This window comes from Triticum urartu, chromosome 3A (assembly GCF_056163025.1).
Source record: "Triticum urartu cultivar PI428250 chromosome 3A, HENAU_Tu73, whole genome shotgun sequence".
In the NCBI taxonomy this organism is placed as follows: Eukaryota; Viridiplantae; Streptophyta; class Magnoliopsida; order Poales; family Poaceae; genus Triticum; species Triticum urartu.
The window spans coordinates 694,272,445-694,300,085 of NC_141875.1; the positions used below are offsets into that span (position 1 = coordinate 694,272,445).

The 27,641-nt window shown below is 46.5% G+C and overlaps 1 protein-coding gene and 1 long non-coding RNA gene across 2 annotated transcripts in view; both read right to left on the minus strand.

The window, feature by feature from the left end:
* The window catches only part of LOC125526590 (uncharacterized), a 41,151-nt gene extending 21,384 nt beyond the window's left edge, over positions 1 to 19,767 (minus strand). The window contains exons 1-5 of the mRNA XM_087516079.1: positions 19,746 to 19,767; positions 19,398 to 19,539; positions 19,230 to 19,324; positions 18,770 to 19,143; positions 15,328 to 15,332 (exon numbers count right to left, since the gene is read on the minus strand). Of these exons, the coding sequence (XP_087372205.1) occupies positions 15,328 to 15,332; positions 18,770 to 19,143; positions 19,230 to 19,324; positions 19,398 to 19,539; positions 19,746 to 19,767 (638 nt within the window). The remainder of the gene's footprint in view (positions 1 to 15,327; positions 15,333 to 18,769; positions 19,144 to 19,229; positions 19,325 to 19,397; positions 19,540 to 19,745) is intronic.
* Positions 19,768 to 22,689: 2,922 nt separating this feature from the next.
* Positions 22,690 to 25,653, minus strand: LOC147981736 (uncharacterized). The gene is made up of 3 exons (XR_015599943.1): positions 25,386 to 25,653; positions 24,259 to 24,330; positions 22,690 to 22,940 (listed from the first exon to the last, which is right to left on the minus strand). It is a non-coding gene; the product is annotated as an uncharacterized LOC147981736 (long non-coding RNA).
* Between the last annotated feature and the right edge of the window lie 1,988 nt (positions 25,654 to 27,641).

The following is a 27,641-nucleotide window of genomic DNA, read 5'->3' on the forward strand; positions in this document are numbered from 1 at the left end:
CCGCATTGAATCTCGCAAATGCGGTTCACCCGAGCAGTGCATGATAACCACTGCGGAACGGGACTATATCGAAGATTAACTCTTTGCTTCGGAAGTTATCCGGGGATCCGAAGACCACTTCCAGTGTGATTGAGCCTGTACAATGGCCTCCACGCCTGGAATGACGCCCTTAAAGGTTGTTTTTGTGGGTTTGATCCTTGAGGGGTCTATACCCATTTTGTGCACTGTGTCCTGATAAAGAAGGTTCAGGCTGCTGCCGCCATCCATAAGGACTCGAGTGAGGTGAAATCCGTCGATGATTGGGTCCAGAACCAGTGCGGCGAATCCGCCATGACGGATACTAGTGGGATGGTCCCTGCGATCGAAAGTGATCGGATAGGGGGACCACGGGTTGAATTTTGGGGCGACTGGCTCCAACGCATATACGTCCCTGAGCGCACGCTTCCGCTCCCTCTTGGGGATGTGGGTTGCATATATCATGTTCACCGTCTGCACTTATGGGGGAAACCTCTTCTGTGCTCCGGTGTGTGGCTGCCGGGGCTCCTCCTCATCATCGCTATGTGGCCCCTTGTCCTTGTTTTCGGCAATTAACTTGCCGGCCTGCTTGAACACCCAACAATCACTGTTGGTGTGATTGGCTGGCTTTTCTAGGGTGCCGTGTATTTGACACGAGCGATCGAGTATACGGTCCAAGCTGGACGGACCCGGCGTACTTTGTTTGAATGGCTTTTTCCGCTGACCGGGTTTAGAGCCTTTGAATCTGGCATTGACTGCCGTATCCTCATTATTATCACTGTTAATGCGGCGCTTATGTTTGTTGCGGTGTGACCTGCTATTGCTGTCCTTGGTATCCGAAGTACCATGGTTCTTTGATATGTTATTACTGCGAGCCAGCCAGCTGTCTTCTCCCGCACAAAAGCGGGTCATGAGTGTCGTAAGGGCTGCCATAGATTTCGGCTTTTCCTGACCAAGGTGCCGGGCTAGCCATTCGTCACATATGTTGTGTTTGAAAGCCGCTAGGGCCTCTACATCCGGACAGTCGACGATTTGATTTTTCTTTGTTAGGAACCAAGTCCAGAATTGCCTGGCCGATTCTTCTGGCTGCTGAATTATGTGGCTCAAGTCATCGACATCTGGTGCCCGCACATAAGTGCCCTAAAAGTTGTTGAGGAATGCGGCTTCCAGATCTTCCCAAGAGCTGATGGACTCGGCTGGCAAGCTGTTAAGCCAATGCCGCGCTGGTCCCTTGAGCTTTAGTGGGAGGTATTTGATGGCGTGTAAGTCGTCACCGCGTGCCATGTGGATGTGGAGGAGGAAATCCTCGATCCATACTGCGGGATCTGTTGTGTCGTCGTATGATTCAATATTTACAGGTTTGAAACCTTCTGGGATTTGATGATCCATTACTTCGTCTGTGAAGCATAAGGGGTGTGCGGCGCCTCTATATTGGGCTATATCGCGACGCAGCTCGAATGGGTCTTGCCCGCTATGTTCGGCCCGGCCAGATTTGCTTTTGCTGTATCCGGCGTGATGTTTATCATCTCGCAGAGTGGCGCGCCCTCGTGATCCATAGGTCGATCTTGCATGCTTTGCTTTGTCCTCCAATATGTCTCGCAGGTCTGGCGTATCTCCCATGCCTTTTTATTTGAATGGCGTCGGGGTGGAGGCTGAGTTTTTGGCTGGAATGCCTCTCTATCGCGGCCACGAGGTGGCCGATCAGCCATATCATAAGCTTCTTCCTCCAGTCGAGGTAGCAACCTGCACTTTGGGTAACTCTTGGAGGGGCGCTCGAGTTTATATTCCTGGGCCACGAGGACTTCAGTCCATCTGTCAGCTAGCAAATCCTGGTCAGCTTGAAGCGGCTGCTGCTTTTTCTTAAGGCTATTTGCCGTGGCTATAAGCCGGCGTTTGAAGTGCTCTTGTTCGACGGGATCCTCTGGCACAACGAATTCGTCGTCACCGAGGCTTGCCTCATCTTCGGAGGGGGGCATGTAATTATCATCCTCCTCTGCTCCATCTGCCGCTCTCTCAGGAGGGCTGGCTCCTCCATTCTCCTGCTCTAAATCTTGCTGGAGGGGATTGTTGTTGTCTTCGGCACTACCCGAAGTATTATTATCTCCTGTGCCGGTATCACCACTTTTGCTTTGGCGGGACTTAGAGCGGCGCCGCTGACGTCGACGCTTGGGTTGCTTCTTGGAGGGGTCATCCTCCGCTATCTCATCACCATTGCCTTCTTTGGGTGTATCCACCATGTATATATCGTATGATGAGGTGGCTGTCCAGTGCCCTGTGGGCGGTGGTTCCTCTTTGCCTCCCGCATCGTCGTCCATACCGTCGATGTCTTCGGAGTCGAAGTCGAGCATGTCGGTTAAGTCATCGACAATGGCTACTAAGTGGGTGGTGGGTGGGCCTCGAATTTCTTCGTCGTCCGCATCCCAGTCCTGCCGGACATAGTTCGGCCAGGATCCTCCTGACAAGGAGAGAGACCTTAATGAGTTCAGTATGTCGCCAAAGGGCGAGTGCTGAAAAATATCCGCGGAGGTAAACTCCATGATCGGCGCCCAATCGTATTCGATAGGAATGGGCGTGGGCGGTTCGGAGTCCATGGCCGGAGAAGGATCCAGCAGTTTAACGACACGGCTCTTGTGCAAGGTAAGGTCGATGTTTGGCTCGATCTCCGCTGAGGGTAAGGCCTCCGTGGCGGGGTCCATCCACCCGTCCGCGGAAGGCGCACCTGGCTCCGAATTGAGGGTCGGAGCGGCTGCCTGTGCGATCTCCTGGACACTGTCCGATGGTAGCGCTAAACCGCACTCATCGTGACCGCGTGACGCACAAGGCAGAGGCTCTAATCCGTCGAAGATCAAGTCTCCGCGGATATCAGTCGTGTAGTTTAAGCTCCCAAACCTAACCTGGTGGCCAGGGGCATAACTTTCAATCTGCTCCAGATGGCCAAGCGAATTGGTCCGCAGTGCAAAGCCGCCGAAGACGAAGATTTGTCCGGGGAGAAAATTCTCACCCTGGACTGCATCGCTATCTATGATAGTAGGAGCCATCAAGCCTAACGGCGACGACACAGAGGAACTCTCAATGAAAGCACCAATGTTGGTGTCAAAACCGGCGGATCTCGGGTAGGGGGTCCCAAACTGTGCATCTAGGCCGGATGGTAACAGGAGGCAGGGGACACAGTGTTTTACCCAGGTTCGGGCCCTCTTGATGGAGGTAAAACCCTACGTCCTGCTTGATTAATATTGATGATATGGGTAGTACAAGAGTAGATCTACCACGAGATCAGAGAGGCTAAACCCTAGAAGCTAGCCTATGGTATGATTGTATGTTGTAGTTGTTGTGTCCTACGGACTAAAACTCTCCGGTTTATATAGACACCGGAGAGGGTTAGGGTTACACAAGGTCGGTTACATAGGAGGAGATATCCATATCCGTATTGCCTAGCTTGCCTTCCACGCCAAGTAGAGTCCCATCCGGACACGAGACGAAGCCTTCAATCTTGCATCTTCATAGTCCAACAGTCTGGCTAAAGGATATAATCCGACTGTCCGGAGACCCCCTAATCCAGGACTCCCTCAGCTGCCATGCTACGTCATGCCGAGACTACTGCAGGTACGTCATTGTTGGGTTTCGTAGTAATTTCAAAAAATTTCCTACACACACGCAAGATCATGGTGATGCATAACAATGAGAGGGGGAGAGTGTGATCTATGTACCCTTGTAGATCGACAAGGGAAGCGTTAACTTGGTTGATGTAGTCGTACGTCTTCACGGCTCGATCGATCAAGCACCGAAACTACGGCACCTCCGAGTTCTAGCACACGTTCAGCTCGATGACGATCCCCGGACTCCGATCCAGCAAAGTGTTGGGGAAGAGTTCCGTCAGCACGACGGCGTGGTGACGATCTTGATATACTACCATCGCAGGGCTTAGCCTAAGCACTGCTACAATATTATCGAGGACTATGGTGGAAGGGGGCACCGCACACGGCTAAGAATATGATCACGTGGATCAACTTGTGTCTCTAGGGGTGCCTCGTGCCTCCGTATATAAAGGCTCAAAGGGGGGGGTGTCCGGCCAATAGGTGGTGCGCCAGGAGGAGTCCTACTCCTTCCGGGAGTAGGACTCCCCCCCTTTCCTAGTTGGAATAGGATTCGCGAAGGGGGGAAAAGAGGAGAGAGAGGAGGAAGGGGGGCCGACCCCCTCTCCTTGTCCTATTCGGACCAGGGGGGGAGGGGCGTGTGGCCCATCTCTGGCCACCTCTCCTCTCTTCCACTAAGGCCCACTAAGGCCCATATACCTCCCGGGGGGTTCCGGTAACCTCCTGGTACTCCGGTAAAATCCCGATTTCATCTGGAACACTTCCGATATCCAAACATAGGCTTCCAATATATCAATCTTTATGTCTCGACCATTTCGAGACTCCTCGTCATGTCCGTGATCACATCCGGGACTCCGAACAACCTTCGGTACATCAAAATGCATAAACTCATAATATAACTGTCATCGTAACCTTAAGCGTGCGGACCCTACAGGTTCGAGAACAATGTAGACATGACCGAGACACGTCTCCGGTCAATAACCAATAGCGGAACCTGGATGCTCATAGTGGCTCCTACATATTCTACGAAGATCTTTTATCGGTCAGACCGCATAACAACATACGTTGTTCCCTTTGTCATCGGTATGTTACTTGCCCGAGATTCGATCATCGGTATCCCATACCTAGTTCAATCTCGTTACTGGCAAGTCACTTTACTCGTTCCATAATACATCATCCCGCAACTAACTCATTAGTTGCAATGCTTGCAAGGCTTCAGTGATGTGCATTACCGAGAGGGCCCAGAGATACCTCTCCGACAATCGGAGTGACAAATCCTAATCTCGAAATACGCCAACCCAACATGTACCTTTGGAGACACCTGTAGAGCTCCTTTATAATCACCCATTTACGTTGTGACGTTTGGTAGCACACAAAGTGTTCCTCCGGCAAACGGGAGTTGCATAATCTCATAGTCATAGGAACATGTATAAGTCATGAAGAAAGCAATAGCAACATACTAAACGATTGGGTGCTAAGCTAATGGAATGGGTCATGTCAATCAGATCATTCAACTAATGATGTGATCCCGTTAATCAAATGACAACTCTTTGTCCATGGTTAGGAAACATAACCATCTTTGATTAACGAGCTAGTCAAGTAGAGGCATACTAGTGACACTCTGTTTGTCTATGTATTCACACATGTATTATGTTTCCGGTTAATACAATTCTAGCATGAATAATAAACTTTTATCATGATATAAGGAAATAAATAATAACTTTATTATTGCCTCTAGGGCATATTTCCTTCAGTCTCCCACTTGCACTAGAGTCAATAATCTAGATCACATCACCATGTGATTAACATCGATAGTTCACATCATCATGTGATTAACACCCATAGTTCACATCGCCATGTGACCAACACCCAAAGGGTTTACTAGATTCAGTAATCTAGTTCACATCGCTATGTGATTAACACCCAAAGAGTACTAAGGTGTGATCATGTTTTGCTTGTGAGAGAATTTTAGTCAACGGGTCTGCCATATTCAGATCCGTATGTATTTTGCAAATATCTATGTCAAAAATGCTCTGCACGGAGCTACTCTAGCTATTTGCTCCCACTTTCAATATGTATCCAGATTGAGACTTAAAGTTATCTAGATCAGTGTCAAAACTTGCATCGATGTAACTCTTTACGACGAACCTTTTGTCACCTCCATAATCGAGAAACATATCCTTATTCCACTAAGGTTAATTTTGACCGCTGTCCAGTGATCTACTCCTAGATCACTATTGTACTCCCTTGCCAAAATCAGTGTAGGGTATACAATAGATCTAGTACACAGCATGGCATACTTTATAGAACCTATGGCTGAGGCATAGGGAATGACTTTCATTCTCTTTCTATCTTCTGCCGTGGTCGGGCTTTGAGTCTTACTCAATTTCATACCTTGTAACACAGGTAAGAACCCTTTCTATGACTGTTCCATTTTGAACTACTTCAAAATCTTGTCAAGGTATGTACTCATTGAAAAAAACTTATCAAGCATCTTGATCTATCTCTATAGATCTTGATGCTCAATATGTAAGCAGCTTCACTGAGGTCTTTCTTTGAAAAACTCCTTTCAAACACTCCTTTATGCTTTGCAGAATAATTCTACATTATTTCCGATCAACAATATGTCATTCACATATACTTATCAAAAATGTTGTAGTGCTCCCACTCACTTTCTTGTAAATACAGGCTTCACCGCAAGTCTGTATAAATCTATATGCTTTGATCATACTATCAAAGCATTTATTCCAACTCCGAGATGCTTGCACCAGTCCATAGATGGATCGCTGGAGCTTGCTTATTTTGTTAGCACCTTTAGGATTGACAAAACCTTCTGGTTGCATCATATACAACTCTTTCTTTAAGAAATCCATTAAGGATTGCAGTTTTGTTATCCATTTGCCAGATTTCATAAAATGCGGCAATTGCTAACATGATTTGGACAGACTTTTAAGCATCGATACGAGTGAGAAAATCTCATCGTAGTCAATACCTTGAACTTTGTCGAAAACCTTTTGCGACAATTCTAGCTTTGTAGATAGTAACACTACTATCAGCGTCCGTCTTCCTCTTGAAGATTCATTTATTTTCTATGGCTTGCCGATCATCGGGCAAGTCGACCAAAGTCCATAATTTGTGCTCATACATGGATCCCATCTCAGATTTCATGGCCTCAAGCCATTTTGCGGAATTTGGGCTCACCATCGCTTCTTCATAGTTCGCAAGTTCGTCATGGTCTAGTAACATGACTTCTAGATCAGGATTACCGTACCACTCTGGTGCGCATCTCACTCTGGTTTACCTACGAGATTCGGTAGTAACTTGATCTGAAGTTACATGATCATCATCATTAGCTTCCTCACTAATCGGTGTAGTAGTCACAAGAACAGATTTCTGTGATGAACTACTTTCCAATAAGGGAGATGGTACAATTACCTTATCAAGTTTTCTACTTTCCTCCCACTCACTTCTTTCGAGAGAAACTCCTTCTCTGGAAAGGATCCATTCTTAGCAACGAATGTCTTGCCTTCGGATCTGTGATAGAAGGTGTACCCAATAGTCTCCTTTGGGTATCCTATGAAGATATATTTCTCCGATTTGGGTTTGAGCTTATCAGGATGAAACTTTTTCATATAAGCATCACAATCCCAAACTTTAAGAAACGACAACTTTGGTTTCTTGCCAAACCACAGTTCAGATTGTGTCGTCTCAACGGACTTAGATGGTGCCCTTTTAAACGTGAATGCAGCTATCCTTAATGCATAACCCCAAAACGATAGTGGTAGATCGGTAAGAGACATCATAGGTCGCACCATATCTAATAAAGAACGGTTATGACGTTCGGACACACCATTATGCTGTGGTGTTCCAGGTGGCGTGAATAGTGAAACTATTTCACATTGCTTTAACTGAAGACCAAACTCATAACTCAAATACTCTTCTCCACGATCAGATCGTAGAAACTTTATTTTCTTGTTACGATGATTTTCCACTTCACTCTGAAATTCTTTGAACTTTTCAAATGTTTCAGACTTATGTTTCATCAAGTAGATATACTCATATCTGCTCAAATCATCTGTGAAGATCAGAAATAATGATACCTGTCGCGAGTCTCAATATTCATCGGACCACATACATCAGTATGTATGATTTCCAACAAATTTGTTGCTCGCTCCATTGTTCCGAAGAACGGAGTCTTAGTCATCTTGCCCATGAGGCATGGTTCGCAAGCATCAACTGATTCATAATCAAGTGATTCCAAAAGCCCATCAGCATGGAGTTTCTTCATGCGCTTTACCCCAATATGACCTAAACAGCTGTGCCACAAATAAGTTGCACTATCATTATTAACTTTGCATCTTTTGGTTTCAATATTATGATTATGTGTATTACTACGATCGAGATCCAACGAACTATTTTCATTGGGTGTGTAACCATATAAGGTTTTATTCATGTAAACAGAACAACAGTTTATTCTCTTACTTCAATGAATAACCGTATTACAATAAACTTGATCAAATCATATTCATGCTCAACGCAAACACCAAATAACACTTATTTAGGTTCAACACTAATCCCAAAAGTATAGGGAGTGTGCGATGATGATCATATCAATCTTGGAACCACTTCCAACACACATCGTCACTTCACCCTTAACTAGTCTCTGTTTATTCTGCAACTCCCGTTTCGAGTTACTAATCTTAGCAACTGAACTAGTATCTATTACTGAGGGGTTGCTATAAACACTAGTAAAGTACACATCAATAACATGTATATCAAATATACTTATGTTCACTTTGCCATCCTTCTTATCCGCCAATCACTTGGGGTAGTTCTGCTTCCAGTGACCAGTCCCTTTGCAGTAGAAGCACTTAGTCTCGGGCTTAGGATCAGACTTGGGCTTCTTCACTTGAGCAGCAACTTGCTTGCCGTTCTTCTTGAAGTTCCCCTTCTTCCCTTTGCCCTTTTCTTGAAACTAGTGGTCTTGTCAACCATCAACACTTGATGTTTTTCTTGATTTCTACCTTCGTTGATTTCAGCATCACGAAGAGCTTGGGAGTTGTTTCCGTTATCCCTTGCATATTATAGTTCATCACGAAGTTCTACTAACTTGGTGATGGTGACTAGAGAATTCTGTCAATCACTATCTTATCTGAAAGATTAACTCCCACTTGATTCAAGCGATTGTAGTACCCAGACAATCTGAGCACATGCTCACTAGTTGAGCGATTCTCCTCCATCTTTTAGCTATAGAACTTGTTGGAGACTTCATATCTCTCAACTCGGGTATTTGCTTGAAATATTAACTTCAACTCCTAGAACATCTCATATGGTCCATGACGTTCAAAACGTCTTTGAAGTCCCGATTCTAAGCCATTTAAGTATGGTGCACTAAACTATCAAGTAGTAATCATATTGAGCTAGCCAAACGTTCATAACGTCTGCATCTGCTCCTGCAATAGGTCTGTCACCTAGCGGTGCATCAAGGACATAATTCTTCTGTGCAGCAATGAGGATAAACCTCAGATCATGGATCCAATCCGCATCATTGCTACTAACATCTTTCAACACAATTTTCTCTAGGAACATATCAAAATAAACACAGGGAAGCAACAACGCGAGCTATTGATCTATAACATAATTTGCAAAATACTACCAGGACTAAGTTCATGAGGAAGATCCGGCAGGATTTTACTAGGAGTACGGTGTGAGACGTTAGAGGTGCTTAATGTGGTGTAGGGAGACTTTTCAGTTAAATTCAGGGTGAGATCAAAATTGGATGGGTTCCGATGGTCGCTAGTTGCGGTATATGGGGCAGCGCAACCTGAATTTAAACCTGATTTTCTTGCCGATTTAGTGCGGATTTGTGGAGATGAAAATCTGCCACCACTAGTCGGGGTGGATTTTAACATCATCCAAAGAAGAGAAGAAAAGAATAATGACAATTTCGATGGACGGTGGTCTATGATGTTTAACATGATTATCGAGAGCCTCAATTTGAGAGAAATTGAGCTCACCGGTAGACTGTGACGCCCGGATCATTAAGCTACAGTAATCCCCCGTTAATGGTGCCATGTCATCACATTACTGTTGCTAATCCTTGTTTGATCCAACTCTTAGTTCAAACTCAAATTCAAATTAAAGCTTAAAATTTAAATTTCCCGACCATGCAAAATAAAATGTTCAAAGTGTGGGAAATATTACATAACTAATTATGGTGGTGATCCAACACTTTTGTAAAGTATTTGAATGCTCTTTTGTGAATATAACAGTGACTAAAAATAATTGTTAAATGCCTTTCCTAATTTAAAATGTTAAACTATTTTTATTATGTGTGAAACTTTTTGTGGCTGTGGTTTATTTTGTAAATCGATTTATAGAGCCAGTCATATGTTTTAGTAAAGCTGTTTTTTCCTACTAAAATAATATAAACAGAGTGTAATAAAAAGAAAGAAAAACAAAACGAAACAAAAATAAATAAATAAAAAGAACCAGCCTACCCCCGGGCTTTGGCCCACTAAACCATCAGGCCGGCCCACCCTCACCGAACCCTCCTCTCTCTCCTATTCACGCGACCAGGTCGCTACAGGGGCTTGGTCGCCGCCGCACCCTCTCGCGATAGCGCCGGGAGGGGATAAGGGCGCCACGCCCCGACCCCTCGATCCCATTCCCCCACTCCTTCCCTCTCTCCCTCCCCACAGATCTCCCATGCCCCAAGCACGTCCATGGCCGCGTCACCGTCGTTCCCATGGCCGGAGCCGTCCCCGACCCACGAGGTTATGCTCTGCAGCTCCGTTGGCCTCGTCTGCATCGCCTACAACCTTCGGTTCGAGCTGAAGCCCTCCACAACCTTGCCATCTGGTCGTCTTCCCCGCCATGGCCACGGCGCCATCGCCGTCGATCCCCACCACCGGCGCCTCCCGGCGGTTCCAGGCACGTCCACGACCTCCCTCGAAGTGAGCCGCGTCCATCCTCCTTCATTACCCCCTTGATTTGTTGCCGTAGCCGCCGTCCCCGAGCTCGTCTACGTACGCGTACGTGGTGCTGCTGCCCATGGCCATACCCCCTGCGTCTCGCCCGCGCCTGGCCTCGAGGTCGTCTACTTCTGCGCCGTTGTTGGCCCTGTCCGCCGTCGCCGTTCGCGCCCGCTGGCGCCGGCCGCGCCTGCCTTCGCCCGGCCGCGTCGGCGTCACCCCGCAGCATTCCGCTCTCACCGCCGCCTGGCTGCGCCCGCCTCCGTCGCCTGCTGCTCGCCCGACGCCGCGCCCGGCCCTGCTTGCCATCCCGCACGCGCCCCTGTGCCTGCTCGTACTGCTTCTGCTGAAGCTCTTGCCCTGCTGCTGCGCTAACTGCTGCTGCTTACTGTACTACTAGTTAGCTTTTCAATATCTACTTTGACTAACCCCCTAGGCAGCCTCTAATCAGCGGTTAAACAACTACTAATAGGCCAAAAATAAATATGAGTAGAATGTACACTTGACAAACTACATATTACTCCACTGGACCAAATTCATTTGATGCATGGTTTAAATCCTACAAAAATCACAAAATGCTATCTTCTCTTAAACCCAAGCATTGTGTGTGCGTGTGTGCTCTGTGTGTTTGCGTGCCGTACGTGTGGCCGGCTAGGCTATGCCCAGTAGTGGCCGGTCCTTGTTTAATTATGTTAGGTGTAGCTTAGTATTAGTTTAGTGCTAAGTTAGCCTATTAGCAAATGACATGTGGGTCCCATCTATTTAGTTTAGATAAATCCTTTTGGAAATTATTAAATCAGTGACATGTGGGCCACCAACTCCCATTTAGACCAGTCCTTTTGACTTGGTCAATTCGGATTAAAATAAATACATAATTTTAGAAAATGAATTAAAACTTTAAAAATTAATATAAAATAAACCGTAGCTCGGATGAAAAAACTTTGTACATGAAAGTTGCTCAGAACGACGAGGCAAACCCGAATACGCAGCCCGTTCGTCCGCCACGCATCCCTAGCATAGCGAACACGCAACTTTCCCCCTTCGGCTCCTTTACCCGAAAACGCGAAACACCGGGGATAATTTCCCGGATGTCCCCCCCTTCACCAGTACCACCTCGTACAGCGTTAGGGCACACCTAGCATCACGCTTTGTCATGTCATGCATCGTCATGCATTTGTTTGCATTATATTTATTGTTTCTTCCCCCTCTTCTCTCGCTAGACACCGAGACCGACGCCGCTGCTACCCAGTACGACTACGGTGTTGACGACCACTCTCTCTTGCCAGAGCAACCAGGCAAGCCCTCCCTTTGATCACCAGATATCGCCTACTCTTCTCTATACTGCTTGCATTAGAGTAGTGTAGCATGTTACTGCTTCCCGTTAATCCTATCCTGATGCATAGCCTATCCTTGCTACTACTGTTGTTACCTTTACCTGCAATCCTAATGCTTAGTATAGGATGCTAGTTTATCATCAGTGGCCCTACATCCTTGTCCGTCTGCCATGCTATACTATCGGGCCGTGATCACTCGGGAGTTGATCACGGGTATATACTATATACTTTATACATGATACATGTGGTGACTAAAGACGGGTCGGCTTGAGGAGCACCCGCGAGTGGAGTTTTGAGGCGGACCGGCAGGGCAGGTTCCGACCACCTAGGAGAGAGGTGGGCCTGGCCCTGGTCGGGTTCGCGGATACTTAACACGCTTAACGAGATCTGGGTATTTGATCTGAGTCTGGCCATTTGGTCTATACGCACTAACCATCTACGCGGGAGTAGGTATGGGTATCCCGGCGTCGTGGTATCAGCCGAAGCCTTCTTGACGTCAGCGACGGAGCGGCGCGCGCTGGATTGGACTGGAACGCCACTAGGCTAGGTCTGCTTCCGGCCGCCCACGCAACGTGCAGGTGTGCTAAGGGCGATGGGCCCAGACCCCTGGGCGCTTAGGTTTAGACCGGCGTGTTGACCTCTCTGTTGGTCTAGGTGGGGCTGCGACGTGTTGATCTTCCGAGGCCGGGCATGACCCAGGAAAGTGTGTCCGGCCAAATGGGATCGAGCGTGTTGGGGTATGTGGTGCACCCCTGCAGGGAAGTTAATCTATTCGAATAGCCGTGATCTTCGGTAACAGGACGACTTGGAGTTGTACCTTGACCTTATGACAACTAGAATCGGATACTTAATAAAACACACCCTTCCAAGTGCCAGATACAACCGGTGGTCGCTCTCTCTCAGGGATACGAGGAGGGGATCGCCGGGTAGGATTATGCTATGCGATGTTACTTGGAGGACTTCAGTCTACTCTCTTCTACATGTTGCAAGACGGAGGCTACCAGAAGCGTAGTCTTCGAAAAGATTAGTTATCCCCCTCTTATTCTGGCATTCTGCAGTTCAGTCCACATATGATACCCTTACTCCATTTGATACCCATGCATATGTAGTGTAGCTCCTTGCTTGCGAGTACTTTGGATGAGTACTCACGGTTGCTTTCTTCCCCTTTTCCCCCTTTCCTTTCATTCTGGTTGTCGCAACCAGATGCTGGAGTCCAGGAGCCAGACGCCACCGTCGACGACGACTCCTACTACACCGGAGGTGCCTACTACTACGTGCTGCCCGCTGACGACGACCAGGAGTAGTTAGGAGGATCCCAGGCAGGAGGCCTGCGCCTCTTTCGATCTGTATCCCAGTTTGTGCTAGCCTTCTTAAGGCAAACTTGTTTAACTTATGTCTGTACTCAGATATTGTTGCTTCCGCTGACTCGTCTATGATCGAGCTTGGAAAGTGTGTCCGGCCAAATGGGATCGAGCGTGTTGGGGTATGTGGTGCACCCCTGCAGGGAAGTTAATCTATTCGAATAGCCGTGATCTTCGGTAACAGGACGACTTGGAGTTGTACCTTGACCTTATGACAACTAGAATCGGATACTTAATAAAACACACCCTTCCAAGTGCCAGATACAACCGGTGGTCGCTCTCTCTCAGGGATACGAGGAGGGGATCGCCGGGTAGGATTATGCTATGCGATGTTACTTGGAGGACTTCAGTCTACTCTCTTCTACATGTTGCAAGACGGAGGCTACCAGAAGCGTAGTCTTCGAAAAGATTAGTTATCCCCCTCTTATTCTGGCATTCTGCAGTTCAGTCCACATATGATACCCTTACTCCATTTGATACCCATGCATATGTAGTGTAGCTCCTTGCTTGCGAGTACTTTGGATGAGTACTCACGGTTGCTTTCTTCCCCTTTTCCCCCTTTCCTTTCATTCTGGTTGTCGCAACCAGATGCTGGAGTCCAGGAGCCAGACGCCACCGTCGACGACGACTCCTACTACACCGGAGGTGCCTACTACTACGTGCTGCCCGCTGACGACGACCAGGAGTAGTTAGGAGGATCCCAGGCAGGAGGCCTGCGCCTCTTTCGATCTGTATCCCAGTTTGTGCTAGCCTTCTTAAGGCAAACTTGTTTAACTTATGTCTGTACTCAGATATTGTTGCTTCCGCTGACTCGTCTATGATCGAGCTTGGAAAGTGTGTCCGGCCAAATGGGATCGAGCGTGTTGGGGTATGTGGTGCACCCCTGCAGGGAAGTTAATCTATTCGAATAGCCGTGATCTTCGGTAACAGGACGACTTGGAGTTGTACCTTGACCTTATGACAACTAGAATCGGATACTTAATAAAACACACCCTTCCAAGTGCCAGATACAACCGGTGGTCGCTCTCTCTCAGGGATACGAGGAGGGGATCGCCGGGTAGGATTATGCTATGCGATGTTACTTGGAGGACTTCAGTCTACTCTCTTCTACATGTTGCAAGACGGAGGCTACCAGAAGCGTAGTCTTCGAAAAGATTAGTTATCCCCCTCTTATTCTGGCATTCTGCAGTTCAGTCCACATATGATACCCTTACTCCATTTGATACCCATGCATATGTAGTGTAGCTCCTTGCTTGCGAGTACTTTGGATGAGTACTCACGGTTGCTTTCTTCCCCTTTTCCCCCTTTCCTTTCATTCTGGTTGTCGCAACCAGATGCTGGAGTCCAGGAGCCAGACGCCACCGTCGACGACGACTCCTACTACACCGGAGGTGCCTACTACTACGTGCTGCCCGCTGACGACGACCAGGAGTAGTTAGGAGGATCCCAGGCAGGAGGCCTGCGCCTCTTTCGATCTGTATCCCAGTTTGTGCTAGCCTTCTTAAGGCAAACTTGTTTAACTTATGTCTGTACTCAGATATTGTTGCTTCCGCTGACTCGTCTATGATCGAGCTCTTGTATTCGAGCCCTCGAGGCCCCTGGCTTGTAATATGATGCTTGTATGACTTATTTTATTTGTAGAGTTGTGTTGTGATATCTTCCCGTGAGTCCCTGATCTTGATCGTACACGTTTGCGTGTATGACTAGTGTACGATTAAATCGGGGGCGTCACATAGACAGTTCACATGGGCCAACTCTTTACCTGTTCCGACTTATGAAAAGCTGGACAGGGTACTTGCTAGTGTGGAGTGGGAACAAAAATATCCATTGGTGTTGGTTCATGCGATGCAAAGAGAGATCTCGGATCATACACCACTCTTTTTAGATTCGGGAGAGGCTACCCATGTTGCAAACAAAAATACCTTCTCCTTCGAGCAAAGCTGGTTTGAGTGAGAAGGATTTATGGAGATGATTGCACGCGAATGGGCTAAGCCGGTTACGAGAAGAACACATGTCGAGAGATGGCAAAATAAGATTAGACACCTCCTACAATTTCTGAGAGGATGGGCCAGGAATGAGAGTGGGATTTATAAGCTGAAAAAAGAATGTCTAACGCAACTCATTGAGGCACTCGATGTAAAGGCTGAAACCACTCTTCTTTCCGTTAATGAACATCGAACCAAGTCCGAGGCTGAGCAAGGCCTACGTGCTCTCTTGAGAGAGGAGGAACTCAAGTGGGCGTTGCATGCAAAAACGCTTAAGGTTGTCCAAGGGGACGACAACACACAGTTTTTCCATATGGTTGCAAATGGTACACATAGGAAGAAGAAAATCATACAGCTTGAACAGGACGAGGGAACAATAGTGGGGCATGAAAATTTGAAAACGTATATCTCCAACTATTATAAAAGCCTTTTTGGACCTCCCAATACTTCCACGGTGTCTCTTCATGAGTCTGTGATTGATGATATACCTCAATTACACGTAGCGGAGAACGATGTTCTCTCTGCACCGTTTACTGAAAAAGAAGTTCATTTGGCCATAACTCAAATGAAGCCGAATAAAGCATCGGGACCAGATGGGTTTCCAGCTGAATTCTATAAGATATGTTGGCATATCATTAAAGATGATCTTATGCCTATGTTTCATGATTTTTTCGATGGCCATTTGGAGTTGTTTCACCTAAACTTTGATACGATAACATTATTACCGAAGAAGAGTGAGGCGGTCCGGATAGAACAATTTCAACCCATTTGCCTGCTGAATGTGAGTTTTAAAATCTTCACAAAGGTTGGAACCAATAGATTGACACAAATTGCTCACTCAATGGTTCAACCTAGTCAGACAGCATTCATGCCGGGACGACACATACTCGAAGGAGTAGTTGTCTTACATGAAACACTTCATGAGATTCACTCGAAGAAACTAGATGGGGTTATCTTAAAAGTGGATTTCGAGAAGGCTTATGATAAAGTAAAATGGCCTTTTCTTCAGCAGGCAATGCGCATGAAGGGTTTTAATGAAACTTGGAGGCACCAGGTGGATACTCAAGTCCAGAAGGGTAGTGTCGGAATTAAGGTGAACGATGACATTGGTCACTATTTCCAGACGCATAAGGGGTTGAGACAAGGGGATTCCATGTCACCCCTTCTGTTCAATATTGTGGCAGATATGTTGGCCGTCATTATTGGCAGGGCCAAGCAACATGGTCATGTAGAGGGTCTAGCTCCTCATCTGGTTGATGGAGGGGTGTCCATTCTACAATATGCTGATGACACTATTCTTTTCATGGAACATGACATGTCTAAGGCACGTAACATGTAACTTATCTTACGTCTATTCGAACAATTGTCTGGCTTAAAGATCAATTTCCATAAGAGCGAGGTGTTCTGTTTTGGGAAGGCCAAAGACGAGGAACATACTTACAGACAATTGTTTGGATGCGAATTAGGTGCTTTACCATTCAGTTACTTGGGTATTCCGATTCATCACCATAAATTATCCAATAAAGAATGGAAATGTATTGAAGAACAAATTGAAAAAAAACTCAGCTGCTGGAAGGGCAAGCTGATGTCATATGGAGGCCGATTAGTTCTGATCAACTCAGTACTAACTAGCATGCCAATGTTTTTACTTTCGTTCTTCGAAATTCCGAAAGGGGTCCGAAAGCGACTTGATTTCTTTAGATCTTGATTCTTTTGGCAGTCTGATGAGGCTAAGAGGAAATACCGTCTCGCAGGATGGGATATCCTTTGTCGACCAAAAGACCAAGGGGGTCTCGGTATTGAGAACTTGGAAATTAAGAATAAATGCCTTATGAGCAAATGGTTGTACAGGTTAGGGATATAGCCGGAGGGCATGTGGTCTCAAATCCTGCGCAATAAGTATTTGCACTCGAAAACGCTAGCCCAGGCTACCATCAGACCAACTGATTCACCGTTCTGGAAGGGACTTATGAGAACGAAGGATCTGTTCTTTCGTAGGGTCAAATTCTTGGTTGGCAACGGGATGTCAACAAGATTTTGGGAGGATACATGGTTAGGAGAGACACCTTTGGCCTTACAATATCCTACCCTTTACAATATTGTGCAATGTAAGGAAGATTACGTAGGTATCGTCCTTCAAACTATTCCCTTGAATATCCAGTTCGGACATACGTTAGTGGGTGAGAGATGGATAACCTGGATGCACTTGGTCCGGAGATTGATTGAAGTTCGACTCTCCGACGTGCCAGACTCTACACAATGGAAGTTAACTAAAAATGGGATATTTACGGTGAAATCCTTTTATACGGATTTGATTAATTCTGGCCCCCTCTCAAGGTCACTTCATATATGGAAGGTTAATGTTCCTTTGCGGATTAAAATTTTTATGTGGTTTGTCCACAAGCAAATAATACTCACAAAGGCCAACTTACTTAAGAGGCGATGTATAGGCAACTGGTGGTGTTGTTTTTGTGCTCAGGATGAGACAATACAACATTTATTCATTGAATGCCCACTTGCCAAGTTACTTTGGAGAACGATTTATATAGATTTTAATATTAATCCCTCAGTAGATATTGCGTCTTTGTTTGGGACGTGGTTAGCTGGGGTTGAACAGATCACGACAGCTCGTATTCGGATTGGAATATGTGCGTTACTATGGGCTATATGGAACTGCAGAAATGATATGATTTTTAACAGACAACATAACTTAACTTTTTTGCAGGTTATCTTCAGAGTTACAGCTTGGATCCGTACGTGGTCCTTACTCACTCCTATGGACTCCAGGGAGCCTTTGGTTACTGGGTGCAACCAATGGGAGATGGTGGCTCGGGCTATATTCAACCGGTTCGGATGACGTTCGCATAACAGGATAGGGGGCTAGAGAGCTTGTCCTTATTATCACCATATCGGTTGTTTTTAGGCCCTTTGTATTTTTCAGATTTATGTGCTATGACTTTGCTCCGTTTGTGAGCTGTAAGACCTTTATGATGATCCTTTCTGGATTTTTAATAAAATGGCCGCATGCATCATCATGATGCAGAGGCCGGGGGTATACCTCCATTTCCAAAAAAAAAAGTTAGCAATATAATGACCGAGTGAAACTATAGATTGAAAGGAATTGACCAAAATTTCAAAGACAAAGAACGATCTAATAATATAGACTCTAATTGATGGTCAACAATCAGCCAGGGTCTCGGGGGCTACACCCAGTGGGTCCACTGATCATGCCCCCACTCGAAAAAACATACCACATGCATCTCAGATGATCTTATAACCCGAGTGAATCCATGAATTTAAGATATTGGCTCTAGATTGACGAAGACGGAAATAAAATAATCCTATATACTCTAACAGATTGCCAGCGATCAATCAGAGTCTCAGGGGACCTAGTCAGTGCACTAACTGTGTCCCCGCTAGAAGAAAACATATCAGGCACTACTTGGATGACAAGTCAAAAAGTTGAATGTCCGAATGAAAATGATCAGCACTTACTGTGGTACTTACTTGGATAGGAGCTTTCAGAACCTCACTTGAATCGAGTGCATCCTTCAGCTTGGAGTTCATCAGCTCTACTTGAATCATGGCCCCTTTGCTAGCGTTAACCTCCTCATCCACTGGAGGACTGGCCAACGGATACAGTACACATGGAATAGTGGGAGGCGTTGCAGGCCGGGGTGCCGTATCTGCCAAGGCACTTGGACTGGCTTGTACAATACTGGTCGGTGCGTGGACACTTGCATCTGACTGAATTTCCGGAATTTTTTGTACCCTTTCATGATCGGTGTCCATCGCCACTTGATTTCGCCTTGGACTAGGTGGATCAACGTCCATTTGAACTTGCTCTTCAGTATCCTCCACAGTAATCACTTCTTCAATGGCTACAACTACAAACAATGCAAAGCAACAGTTCATTAGTCCTTGCTTTGTCTTTTCTACTTGGATGATTATACAAGAAAAAGAATACCTTTTGAAGTGACAACATCAATGTCAGTTTGTCCTTTGCCTTTGCACACTGTCTGCTCGATAGCTTGGCAGTTATGACTTGTAGAAGTGGTAACCCTGCATGAGAAAATGACACATGATGGTTATAACATTCGAATGATCAAAGCAAGATTCAACTACTTATACTTACTTGGACACAAATGGCACCACATTCTTCGTCTTATAGCTAGGCTGGGCTAGCAACATTAGCTGCTCAGAGGGCCTTGCGGTATCTCCAGCAGACAAGTCGACAGAAGCCAAATCAGGTGCTATTGCAACATCATCCTGGGACACTGCAGCAATTTTGTTAGTAGACAGGTTCATATCAGATATAGCCATGAGAGGTCTAGACAGAACTGGAGCTAACCTACCAAATAACAATTATCGAACCATAACACACCAGTCCATACATTACCCGTAGACATCCATAGAGAAGATCACAGGGAACGACACTCATTAGTCACTAGTCACTATCGTGATGAGATGATTTTGCGCTCACCTTGGTTGCTGTGCCGCGGCATGGTGGTGCCAGGGATGGAGAACCCTATGGTTTGACTACCTCATCGCGGCACATATAGCTATAGGTGATGGCGAGTTGAAGCTGGGGGATTGTTGGAGGAGCAAGCCATGCATGTTGAAGTCAAGGTTTTCTTTGTTTGTTTTGTCCCACCTGCTAAATGTGATGTGGTTTGACCTTCGTAAATCCTTATTACCTCACCTTATTATACTTGCTCATAGCAGACAGGTTCATATCAGATGCATGTTGATGTCAAGCTTCCGTTCATTAGTTTCGTGATGTGGTTTGACCTTTTTTTTTGGCGAGTCTTGCAAATGATGTATAAATCCTTATTACATCACCTCATTATACTTGCTCTAATGAGAAGATATACGAAGGAGATCAAGGAATTAACTGGAATTGGGTGCGGCAGCCATTAATTGGCAGGAGACGATGGGTGAGGACCTATGTATAGGGCCCCGATTGGAAGCCATGTAAATTAATACGCCTGGAAATAACTTACAAGTGTATTGTACTGTCCAACTGGATATACAAGTATTTTTACAGATGGTTGGAGAACCGGTGCTTAGATCCACCTCAACCCATTCATCGCGTCTTCGACGACCAGTGCCTCAAGTACAGCGACCCACGACTGCTGCTCGCGCTCTCTTCGTGTCCAGGCCCTAGGCAGCCTGCTCGTCGCCGCCTCAATCCGCCGGCCGGAGTGAGCGCTAGCCGAGCACTGCCAAGCAGCGTGGCGGCGCGTGCACGCCTAGCTTGATCGAGACATCGTGGGAGAGGGGAACACGACGGGAAAAACTGGCCGGTAGAGGAGTGTCTCAGAAACCGGCGAAAACAGGCAGAATACAGCCGTAAGCGGGTGTAAAGTTTACGGCTCAAAAACGATCAACCAAGCACGGAACCGACGGCCATCCGATTAATTTTTACAAGCGTATAAGTTTTCCGGGGGGTTTGGGATCGGAAACGATGTTCCATCCCATGCGCGGCCTAGAAGTATTTTTCCCATGAGATCTGTGGACGGATCCTGGATTGGAGCGCTCTCAAAAATACAGTAAAAACTTCTCCGCCGTTTGCCAGAAACTGAACAACGAGCAAGAAACAATCTATCACCGAACCAACATGCCAACAGATAAGCCGACAAGCAGAGCAGCCTAAGGGGAAGGACAGGGGGGGAAACCTTGGTCGCCGTCGTCCATGTGGCTGCCGAGGTCGCCGACCAAATCCTGGCCGCGGCTGCTGTGGAGGCGCGGGGAGGAGAACCCTGGACTTTGCTTGCCTCATCGCCAGGCAGACGGGCGACGGCGAGTTGAGGCTGGGGGGACGCAGTATTGGGTACGATCTGATTGGCGACGGCGAGCTGGGAGGAGGCATCGTGGAGTATGATCTGATTGGCGACGCGAGTTGGAATTCAGAGTGGGGGGAAGACGACGACCTTCCTTTGGTGCAGCGCGAGGACGGTAACGCTCCAGTCCATGCATAGCTGGCCAGCCCCAGCAGTATGTGCTGCCAATTAATGAGCATCGATCCCTTCCAAAGATTTGCTGCCCAGCAGTAGGTGGCCGCGCCCTGGGAGGATGAGCGGGGCCTGTTTCCGTGGGATTTTTTAGAAAGTTAGACATGTGAGTTTTCAAAATTTTAATCAGCAAAATGATTTATTTTAAAATTCAAAAAAAATGCCATGCGCCAAGCCTGGCCATGATGATTCTAGGTCGGGCGTTTACAGACCCTGCCCAAAATTTGGCTCGGCGCTGGTGTAAAAAGGAGCGAGCGACCGGGAGGCTGGCCCTAGAGCCGCCACCGGGGCCTCCCCCTCCCGTCCTTCCCTCCCTCATCGCCACAAGGGGGCACGGTCCGGCAAAGCCTCGCCGGCGCATATGTAATTGTAGAAGGTAGAAAATGTTAATTGTGTACAAGAAAAATGTTTGTGGCAATTAAAAAAGTCCCATATTTTAAAAAAATGTACGTCACATTTTATAAAATTTGAAATGTTTCAAAAATGTGTTCGTGTCATTTTCAGAAAATGTTTGTACATTATACACAATTTTTTCCATAGTTCAAAAAATGTCTTTATCATTTCAAAAAAAATTAACATGTATTTGAAAAATATATTCAAAAGAAGTTTTGTAAAATGTTAAACATGTATACAATTATATTTTATATGTATACGAAAAATATACAATGTGTTGGAAAGCTCTCATTTAACTTATACATGTATACAAATATATTTTAAACTTTTAGATGTAGCTCTTTCTATGGGTTGTATCTTTTCTTTGTATCTTGAAAAGCTCTCATTTAACGTACTTCTCAAAACAGGCTTTCGCCCCGCCTTATATATAAAAAGCAACAACCAAAGAAAATACATGGTCAAATGATTCAAGATGGTGAGGTAGTCCTCTTACAAAACCAATTCCACGATAGCTGGCTGATGCAGAATGCACGCGATTGCGCTACCTAAAGAGAATACAGGAAAAACTGAACACAACGCCACGCTATGCCATGGTACACCTAACCTCCATGACAACACCCTCGGGAGAGAGAAGGACGCAGCGCGTTGCCGCTGCCGAGTCCACTACGAACAAAGGTCTTCACCTGGAGCCTTGACACGAAGAGAAGAACCACAACGTCGTCTTCAAGAAGAGAGAGGCACCCGCGGCTGTCGTCGTCATCGGCACCAAGGCACAAAGCTTTCGCTCAGCAACTCACCCGTGCCACCACAAGATCTCCAGGACAAACACGGCGAGAACAAAATCCTAGATCCATATCAGAGCAGTAGCCCTATGTGACGCCCCCGATTCAATCCTACACTTATCATACATGCAAACGTGTACGATCAAGATCAGGAACTCATGGGAAGATATCACAACACAACTCTACAAATAAAATAAGTCATACAAGCATCATATTACAAGCCAGGGGCCTCGAGGGCTCGAATACAAGAGCTCGATCATAGACGAGTCAGCGAAAGCAACAATATCTGAGTACAGACATAAGTAAACAAGTCTGCCTTAAGAAGGCTAGCACAAATTAGGATACAGATCGAAAGAGGCGCATGCCTCCTGCCTGGAATCCTCCTAAACTACTCCTGGTTGTCATCAGCGGCCTGCACGTAGTAGTAGGCACCTCCAGAGTAGTAGTTGTCGTCGTCGACAGTCGCGTCTGGCTCCTGGACTTCAACGTCTGGTCACAACAACCGGGTATAGAAAGGGGAAAATGGGGAAGCAAAGCAACCGTGAGTACTCATCCAAAGTACTCGCAAGCAAGGAGCTACATTACATATGCATTGGTATCAATGAAAGGGGTAGTATATGTGGACTGAACTACAGAATGCCGGAATAAGAGGGGGATAGCTAGTCCTATCAAAGACTACGCTTCTGGCAGCCTCCATCTTGAAGCATATAGAAAAGAGTAGATGGTAAGTTCACCAAGTAGCATCGTATAGCATAATCCTATCCGGCGATCCTCCGCTCGTCGCCCTGTGAGAGAGCGATCACCGGGTTGTATCTAGCACTTGGAAGGGTGTATTTTATTAAGTATCCGGTTCTAGTTGTCATAAGGTCAAGGTTCAACTCCGGGTCATCATTTTACCGAGGGACATGGCTATTTGAATAGATAAACTTCCCTGCAGGGGTGCACCACATTTCCCAACACGCTCGGTCCCCTTTGGCCGGACACACTTTCCTGGGTCATGCCTGGCCTCGGAAGATCAACACGTCGTAGCCCCACCTAGGCACAACAGAGAGGTCAGCACGTCGGTCTAAATCCTATGAGCGCAGGGGTCTGGACCCATCGCCCATTGCACATCTGCACGTTGCGTACGTGGCCGGTGAGCAGACCTAGCAACCTCCATTACAAAGGAAGTTGCGTTACGCGGTCCAACCCGACGCGCGTCGCTCAGTCGCTGACGTCACGAAGGCTTCGGCTGATACCACGACGTCGAGTGCCCATAACTGTTCCCGCGTAGTTGGTTAGTGCGTATAGGCCAGTGGCCAGACTTAGATCAAATACCAAGATCTCGTTAAGCGTGTTATCTTGAAGTAACCGCGAACGCCAACCAGGGCCAGGCCCGCCTCTCTCCTGGGTGGTCTCAACCTGCCCTGTCGCTCTGCCACAAAGATCCACCCAGAGGGCTGTCGGGACAAAGGTCCTTTCAGCCCCCAATCTGTGAATCACTCGCGAGTACTCTACGACCCGACCCGTCTTTAGTCATCACATGTATCATGTATATGTATATAGGTATATACCCGTGATCACCTCCCTAGTGATCACGGAGCGATAGTATAGCACGGCAGATGGACAAGAATGTAGGGACACTGATGATAAACTAGCATCCTATACTAAGCATTTAGGAATGCAGGTAAGGTATCAACAATTGTAGTAACAATGACAGGCTATGCAACATAATATGATTAACGCAAAGCAGTAACATGCTACACTACTCTAATGCAAGTAGTAGAGAGAAGAATAGGCGATATCTAGTGATCAAGGGGGGGCTTGCCTGGTTGCTCTGGCAAGGAGTCGTCAACAACGTAGTCGATCGAGGCACCAGAAGCGGCGTCAGTCTCGTAGTCTACCGGAGAGAAGAGGGGAAGAAACAATGAATACAATGCAAACAGATGCATATCGATGCATGGCATGACAAGTAACGGTGTCAGGTGTGCCCTAACGCAGTAGGAGGTGATACCGGCGAAGGGGGAAAACACTTTGCGTTTTCGGATAGATGAACCGGAGTGTAAAAGTTATGTGTTCGCTATGCTAGGGACGTGTGGCGGACGTACAGGTTGCGTGTCTGGATTCGTCTCGTTGTTCTGAGCAACTTTCATGTACAAAGTTTTTCCATCCGAACTATGGTTTATTTTATATTAATTTTCAAAGTTTTATTCATTTTTTCAAATTATTTTTTAATTTGAAATTAATAGGCAAAACGATATGGGTACCCAGCCATGTGTACACAGAATGTACACGCAGGCTGACATGTGGGCCAGGGGGACCCAGTTGACCAGTCAAACTTTGACTGGTCAACAGGAGGGTGGGGCCCCCTGTCATTGACTCAGAGTTAGTTTCGGGTTTAATTAAACAAACTAACTAGGTTGGACCCACTGGTCAGTGACGGTAGCGAATTAGGTGTTTATTAAATTGGTTAATTAACAAGGGGGGTCTACCGGGAAGTGAGGATTAGTGGGGTTAGTTAGAACTAATCTAATTGGGGCTATCCCCACTAACTCAACAGAGGGGGCCGGCTGGGCGCGCGCGGCCATGGGGCACCGGCGGCCACAGGCGCCGGTCCGCGCCGGGAGCTGTGGCGGGCGCTTGCGGGAATTGCGGGCGACGCAGGCGAGCGAGGGCAGGCGCAGGGGCGCGGCTGGAGCAGCAATGGAGGCGGGCACGGACATGTCCGGTCGCGGTCGAGCGCGCGAGCACGACGGTAGAGGCGGCGCGCGGCCATGCGCGGGCATGCGTGCGTGAGGGCGCGAGCAGGGGCGCATCGGGCGCAGGCGGCCGCGGCCAGAGGCCGGCGAGCGCGACCATGGAGTGCGAGAGGCACAGCTCCAGGCAGGGGAGGTGGGGCGGCGTCCTAGGGCATCAGCTCGGAGGGGAAAACAGGGGGGTCGAGGGATGGCTCACAGCGGTCATGTAGGGAGGCCCATCTTGCCCGGGAATGCACTGATGGTCGCGAATTGACCTTGGGGAGCTCCGGTGACCGGTGGAGAAGAAAAGTGCTGGTGATGGCAGTGAGGTCTCCCGGCTTCGATCTGCTCCTCCAAGATGAAGTGGTTGACGACGGCGCTTCTGCTGGATATCTTCTGAGCCGACGGGAACGATGGGGGGGCATGCAAGCGACGGCGGCCATGGTAACGGTGGGTCGACAGCGCACTGGAAAAGTGAGCGGCGCGAGGGGGGGGGGGGATGGAGCTAGGTCAGGACGGGGGCTTGGGGCCGTATTTGGGCACGGCCATGGCGCACGGGGGGCTCAGGGCAGGCGGGCTGGGCTGGTTGTTGCACATGGAACCCACTAGTACAAAGCTAGCTAGCTAGGCCTTTTCTCTTTTTTATACTAGTAAGCGTGCACGTGCAACGCACATATAATTATATAAATATTTTCTGAGTCATCATACGTATTTTAAATCTTAATTGGGAAACGATTTCTCTTAACCGACTGATTTTGTGGCTCCTGTTCGCCGCCTCGCTCGCACAATTTGAATTAAATATAGCTTTTGCAGATAATTTTTTTTCCCATATGTGCACCATATCGCAATGGACTTCTCAACCATACAAAGTTAGCAAAAACACATCACATACAACAGTATCTTGCCAATTTTGTCCCATAGCATGACACTTAAGTAACACACACATAGACAACATCTTGGTCATCAGCTCTGGATCCATATACAACAAAATGTGAAAGTAAGTTAGACATTGGGCATATTTGATCTATTATCATAACACCACCCTTTACGGAAGCAACAAGCCATGCGTATTTAACTTTCATATATAACCATTATTTCTCCTTATATCTTAAGCTTAATCATATCTTCGTTGATGCTATGGACCTTCAGTGTAAACCATTAAATTAGAAACCGTCAAAGTATCAATAAGTAGGGTACACAATTAACCTTGCAAAATGCATCTCCATATATGCACAATCTATGCACTATACTACTCATCCACATGCAAGCAGCGCCAACAAGCACACACGCGGTCATCAGCGTTCCAACCAGCAGAAGTGGCATCTCCCGCGATTCATTCGCTCGACTTCTCCCGATCCTTTTATATAAATGCTTTAAATAAGTATGCAAGAACATGAACTAATTTCATTCTTGTATGGGTGCAAAGTACAATAGAGGCTACAAAAGCGAAATATAAAGGGAACACTTAATATATTTTTTGCTGGGACAATTAGCAGACAAAATCTGATGTAATAAGCAATAAGAATAATCAGGCATGTAGTACTTATATATAAAAAAAACATTTAGCATGCTCGGAGGACTCATTCTACTACCCCAATAACACTGAGTTGAGCTAAACCTGACAGGTACGCTCATTGTGCATCTCTACTGACATAATTCAATGAAAGCACATTATAAAGCCCATTAAAAATAAATATCATTGTCAAGCTCAAGCCTGGAATAAAATTCGACAACTCAACTCATCCTAAGAAGACAGTTTATATCCGCGGCACCAATGATATTACTTAAAAATACACAAATAATTTTAACGATGAGCGTTTTTGTCTATTCTCAAAATTTCATATTTTTTAAACCCACATACGATAGGTGCTAACTTCGATCTATAAGAATTATTCTGACTCACCAACAGATCATCACACTCAGGATCATCATCATATAGTTTTTCAATGCACCTCCTGTGTAGAGCTTTGCGAAAGAAAAAACAACCAAACAATAGTTTGTTAACTGAATAAAGAGTTAAATGCTTGTTTATCTTCAAGCGGCCACAGAATGATGTTACCTATCAGAGATGAGTACATATATGAAGTTACTTGATCAGAAAAGAGTACATATATGAAGTTACTGATCCGGCTGCTGAATGATAGTATGACGATATTCATGTACTGATCAACAGCTAGGAAGCAAGCAGTAAAAAATAAACAAATAATAGCTCAAGTTATGGACTGCAAATTGCATTTTTGGGACTAGTTCATACAAAAAGGATGGATATTTGCATCTGGTTACCATAGGTGAATGCTGAAACAAAGAACATGGGAACTGTTTGTATTCAAGGCAGGAGGGTAGAAAACTTCTGCGCACCTTCTTTCATATGGATATACCATCCAAGTTGTGATTATCATATGCTTTAACCCTTAGAAAGGCCTACAAAGGAGAACCAAGGAGACCATCACGTCACACATGAATTCATAATAAA